Source organism: Scaptodrosophila lebanonensis, unplaced genomic scaffold, assembly GCF_003285725.1.
Source record: "Scaptodrosophila lebanonensis strain 11010-0011.00,11010-0021.00 unplaced genomic scaffold, SlebRS2 tig00001412-arrow-pilon, whole genome shotgun sequence".
In the NCBI taxonomy this organism is placed as follows: domain Eukaryota; kingdom Metazoa; phylum Arthropoda; class Insecta; order Diptera; family Drosophilidae; genus Scaptodrosophila; species Scaptodrosophila lebanonensis.
The window spans coordinates 816,511-822,090 of record NW_022060739.1 but is presented as its reverse complement, the minus strand read 5'-3'; the positions used below and the strand labels follow the sequence as shown (position 1 = coordinate 822,090).

At 39.1% G+C, this 5,580-nt stretch overlaps 1 protein-coding gene across 1 annotated transcript; it reads left to right on the top strand.

Annotated features, from left to right (window-relative positions):
* Positions 1 to 842: 842 nt before the first annotated feature.
* On the top strand, positions 843 to 3,134 carry LOC115631897 (odorant receptor 24a). The gene is made up of 5 exons (XM_030528746.1): positions 843 to 1,363; positions 1,426 to 1,798; positions 2,692 to 2,790; positions 2,862 to 3,014; positions 3,084 to 3,134. The coding sequence occupies exons 1-5, from the start codon at positions 843 to 845 to the stop codon at positions 3,132 to 3,134; spliced, it is 1,197 nt and encodes a 398-aa protein (XP_030384606.1).
* Positions 3,135 to 5,580: the final 2,446 nt, after the last annotated feature.

Below are 5,580 nucleotides of genomic sequence, written 5' to 3'. Positions count from 1 at the left end.
AGCCAACACTTAATTTATACAAATTTAATTTATTAGGATCTTCAAAAAAGTCACAAGGGAATTTAAAAAAGCACAACCAACACTTAATTTAAACAAATTTAATTTAGTGCCCCTTAATAAATTAAATTTGTTTAAATGAAGCATGGGTTGTGCTTTTTTTAAATTCTCGTGTTTCTTATTTGGAAGTTGTAGAAAAAGTGCGCTACAACAAACCAAATTTGATAAACTTAATTGGTTTTAAATGTTTTTCTTATAAAAATAAATTGCATGTACAATTGAGCGAAAAATTTTTTTCTTTTTAAAAAGGCTCTGCGAAAAAGAAAGTAAAATAAACTTTTGCAGTTTTTTTATACACATATTGTTAGCCCCAACACATGCATTTTGTTACAGCTTTGCAATATTAAAAATTCAGTTAATGTCTTAAAATTAAGTTTTCCATTGCCTTATAGCTTGAAGGTCTCTTTTCATTTGTCTTGAAATTATATAATAACAGCCAAGGTTCATTGAGGTGAGTATCTACTGCCAAATAAATCATTTACACACACATATATGCATCTCGAAATAAATTCGCCTTTCTGCCCACTCAAGCGTAAATACATTGAAGGCGATGGCCGAAAATTTCAAACTAAATTTAATTACCCAGCACGGGCATGTGCTCACAGACACGCCCATGAACCCAGCCCCAAATGTTGCCTAATTGCTGGTTGGACTGCAAACTTATTGAACTGAGCATTTTGGGCACAGCCACGCCCCACTCATCGATTATACCCAGAGACACTACTATAAAAGGCAGCGACATTGAACAATGGCCAAAGTTTTCGTGCTCAACAATTCGTCTAAATATGTTGCCCCGCTTTCTTACCGCCGACTATCCCGTGGAACAGCACTACTTCCTGATACCGAAGTTTGCGCTGGGCCTCATTGGCTTCTATCCGGAAACGGAGCGCACTTTGCCGGTTCGCCTCTGGAGTTTCTTTAATTTTGCCATTCTGGCCTACGGTTGTTATGCCGAGGGCTACTATGGCATCCACTATATACCAATTGATATAGCCACAGCTTTGGATGCGCTCTGCCCGGTGGCATCGAGTATTCTGTCTCTTGTAAAGGTGTTTAGCATTTGGTGGTACCGCGATGAGCTGAAGTGGTTAATTGGGCGCATACGTGTGCTCAGCGAGCAACAGCAGTCGGATCGCAAGCTGGGCTATAAGAAGAGGCTCTATACGCTGGCAACACGCCTCAACATGCTCGTCCTGTTCTTCGGATTCTGCTGCAGCACCTCGTATTCAGTTAGACCGTTGATAGAGAATTCGATGAGGTTGCTTCATAGTCATGACTGGCTTTATCAGACGCCCTTCAAGATGATGTAAGAATTACAATTGATCAGAGCAATAGTTATAATTAAAGTGCAATTTTTATGGTCTATAGGATGCCTGATGCACTCTTTCGGTTGCCTCTCTATCCACTGACCTATCTATTTGTACACTGGCACGGGTACATCACAGTTGTTTGCTTTGTGGGCGCCGATGGCTTCTTCCTCGGCTTCTGCCTCTACCTCACGATGCTGTTGCACGCATTACGTGATGACGTTTCCGATTTGCTCCGAGTGCAGAGCATTGAGAAATACAACTCGACTGAGTCAGAGCAGCGCGTGATTCGGCAGCTGGAGCGACTCATCGATAGGCACAATGAGATAGCCGACTTGACCGACAAAGTCTCAGCCGTAATGGTGGAAATCACTCTCGGCCACTTTGTCACTTCGAGTCTAATTATTGGGACAAGTGTGATAGATATACTGCTGGTGTGTAAATCGATTAAGCTACGTCTTATTGTGTGCCACTCTCCCCCTTTTTCATTTTCATTTTTACACGCTCATTTACTATTGTTTGTGCTTTTACCTCTCCTTCATTATCGTTTTCCATTCTAATGCTATCTTTGTTCTAGGTTAGGATATGTTTTCTTATAACTAGGATCTGCTTCTTTCTTCTGGATGTTGTTTTCTGTTTATTTATCCTATTTCTTAGCCTTTCTTTTCTTCCATTTCACCTAATCTCTACTATGATTTACAATTGTTTAGGTATTTCTTATAGCTTATAGCTTCTTTCTTCTGGATGTTGTTTTCTCTTTATTTATCTGTTTTATTGATTTCTTAACCATTTCTTTTCTCCCATTTCACCTAATCTTTAATATCATTTAAGCCTCTATCCTCCTCCTCAGCTATGCTGCATTATTTCTAAACTTTTTCTTTCAGCCACTTTAAATATATTATAAAATATATCGGTATTCATTATCGCTTTAATTACTCACTTTTAATCTATTCCTCCCGTATAATTTATTTCACTATTTACTTTCCATTTTTTTTACATCCTTCGACTTCCTCCTACTTTGTTTATTTTTATATTCATCTAATTTTGTTTTTACATATTTTTGTTGTTTTCAGAATCTTTATTGTCGAGCGCTGTTTGAATCTTCCCTGTACTGTGAATTTCTTACATATTTAATGCATATTTGCTTCTTTCTCCTTCCATCACGTCCCAAATTTCTTTAATATTCAATTACATTTTGTAGTATATTATTTATTTAAGTTTTTTCTCATTAATGAATAATACTAATTTCTTTTCCCTTCAATGTCTCATTTTTATTTCTCTTCCTATTCCCCTATTTAACCTTCCCTTCTCCTTCTCCATATTTTAGTTTTCTGGCGTTGGTATTGTCGTTTACGTCGTTTACACCTGCGCGGTGGGTACGGAGATCTTTTTATACTGCCTAGGTGGCAGTTATTTGATGGAAGCGGTGAGTCCTTCTTCATTAGCTCTGTTTCTCATTCCAATTTCCTTCTCTCTCCTCCTCTCTCTCTCTCCCAGTGTTCGGACTTGGCGCGTACCACATTTGGGTCCCATTGGTATGCCCACAGCGTACGAGTTCAGAAAATGACTTTGTTGCTCATTGCGCGCTCCCAGCGCGTGCTCATTTTGAAGGTACCGTTCTTCTCGCCCTCGCTGGAGACCCTCACTTCGGTAGATACAGCATTTTCGCTCTCACTCTCTGCATCGCTCTGTAAAGTGATTATCCTTTCTCTTTGGCAGATCGTTCGCTTTACAGGCTCGTTGATTGCATTGGCCAAGTCCATACTGTAGACCGTCGACTGCAGACAGTCGCTTTCACTTATGACCTTATCCACTCATTCATAGCTCTTATATAATCTTGAACAAGGTGTTGTTGTAGTTGTTGCTGCTGCTGCTGCTGCTGTTGTTGAATTAAAAGCCTCGGCAAATTGGTTTCTTTTGCCGTCGTTGCTTACTTTTGGAACGTGCTGCAGTCGTTGTTGTTCATTTCCATGCACACCTTAATGACATCCGGCCCGGTGCCTGCGCGAGAGCTTCATATCCGTGCACAGCCGTTGCTCTCCCTGTTGGTCGTTCTTGTAGTTGTAGTTGTTGTTGCTGTTGCTGTTGATGTTGTTGTTATTATTGCTGGCTGGTGCTTTGCAGTCTCAAAGACAACCAACCAACAATCCACGTTCAACGAGTTTTTGTTTCTTGCCCCATTGTTCATGCACAAATTCCTTTCGTTCTGTTTTTTTTCTTCTCCTTTTTGCCTTAATGTTGTAGTCCTTGAAATCCTTTTGCTTTGCCACGCAAACACACCAACGCACGCACACACTTACTTACACACATATATACCAGTACATATAATATGTATGTATATTATATAGAGCCTATATCTCTTGCAGTTGCTGTGTCTGTCTGGCTGGTTGGCTGTTTGTCTTTGTTTCTTTTGCTGTTTCTGTTTGTTTATTTGTTTATTTTCGCTGGCGCCTCCCTTTGTCAAAAGTGCTTTTGCTTGTAATGTGTTCGACATCAGACGTCAGAGTCCTAGACCCCTATAGCTCACCCCTTTACTCATTCGCTCGGGCGTCCACTTGCAGCCCTTTAGTGTTCGACCGAATTTTCTGTTCTGGGCCTGTCTGTTCATTTGCTTCTTTCATTTACTTTTTTCTCGTGCTTGCTGTTTTTGTTTCGTTTCATTCAGACTGAGGCCCACAGTGCTTGTCGACTTATGTTTTTTGTTTGTAGTTGTAGTTGTTGCTATTGCTGTTGTGGCATTCGTTTTCACATTTTTATGTGCATTTATTTTGCCATTTTGTGTACGATATGTGAGTGTGTTTGTGCTCTGAACTCACATACTCCCACATACTACTATACACGCAATTTTTGCACTCAAGTTTACCTACTTTTTATGGTAAACACCCAAGGTTGCTTGTTTATTCTAGCAAAAATGTATTTAGGTGCGCTTAACTACATGAACGTGAGTGTATGTGCCTATGTATGTATGTATACGAGTATACCTCTTAAGTGTTTGTTTCCATGTGTGTATTCATACGACATTACAAGAAATGCATAAATAAGTTAGGTAAATACTTTTTGGACCATCTGTTCGGCCGAAAGAAGTAGAAGCAGAATGCCACCACATACTCGAAATTTGAAAGTTGAAAGCTCAAGAGCTGCCTAAAATGCGTGAACATTTATTTCATTGACGCCTCTCAATAAAAATTAAGCTAAATGTATTAAATACGCCAGCCAGCCACCCAACTGAAGCCAAGCCATCCAACAAGGAGGAGCACATAAATAAAATGAATAAAAATGGTGTCAACCGAAGCGCACAAAAAGTGGCACACAAACACACACACACACACGTACACCTAAATACATATTTGCACATCAACTCACACACATGCGCGCACATAATTAAATGCCACATAAAATAAGAAAAACAAGTAAATGAAAAAGAAAAAAATAATAAAAAACGTGAGCGCATCGCCCGCCTGAAGAGAGTCATGCCAACGTTACGGAAGTAATAATATTAAATGGCACTTTTACCTATGCGACTAATTAAATTTGTACATTTAATGTGCAATGTGGGCACATTAAACAGGACAAACAAATGAGCGCAGCTGTAAAGCGAGCAACGACCTACACAGACGGCAGCATCAGTATTGTGGCATCAGCATCGGTATCAGCATCAGCCGGCAAAAACGACCACATGAGCAAAATTTTAAGCAATGCCGATTCAAGTTTAAGGCTTTTTTTTTTGTTTTTGTTTTTTTTTTTTTGTTTGGGTGCCACGTGCCTTTGCAACTAACGCGACCTCGCCGCATGGCATGCCATTAAAATTCCAGAGAGGCATTGCAAAATAAATCCACTTGCAAGTAAAAACTCGTCAGAGTCAAATGCCAAACGCATGTGATTTCTAGGGTTCGGTCCAATGCTGTCACACCTATTCGGCCAAAAGCAAAGAAAAACCAAAAAATCTAGACAGAAACTTAACCGCAAAGCGTCGAATAACACACACTCTAAGTAACTTCTTTAGGAGTAATCCATCAATTTATAGCTAAAAATATGAAAACAATTTAGTGTTCCGCAAAAGGTTTGTTTGATAATAAATAATATGTTTATTAATACCATTTACTATATAAATTATAAATATATGCCCATTTGAATGCTATGAATTAATTCGTTCATATTATCGTATTATTAATCATTTTACATTATAACTTTGCCAAATGCCTGAGAGACTATAGAC

What these genes read in the sequence shown, in the direction of transcription:
- LOC115631897 (XM_030528746.1), top strand. Translation starts at nt 843, where the DNA reads ATGTTGCCCCGCTTTCTTACCGCCGACTATCCCGTGGAACAGCACTAC. An exon ending in GTGTGATAGATATACTGCTG is followed by an intron (nt 1,799 to 2,691) that starts GTGTGTAAATCG and finishes TCCATATTTTAG; the next exon opens with TTTTCTGGCGTTGGTATTGT. An exon ending in GCAGTTATTTGATGGAAGCG is followed by an intron (nt 2,791 to 2,861) that starts GTGAGTCCTTCT and finishes TCTCTCTCCCAG; the next exon opens with TGTTCGGACTTGGCGCGTAC.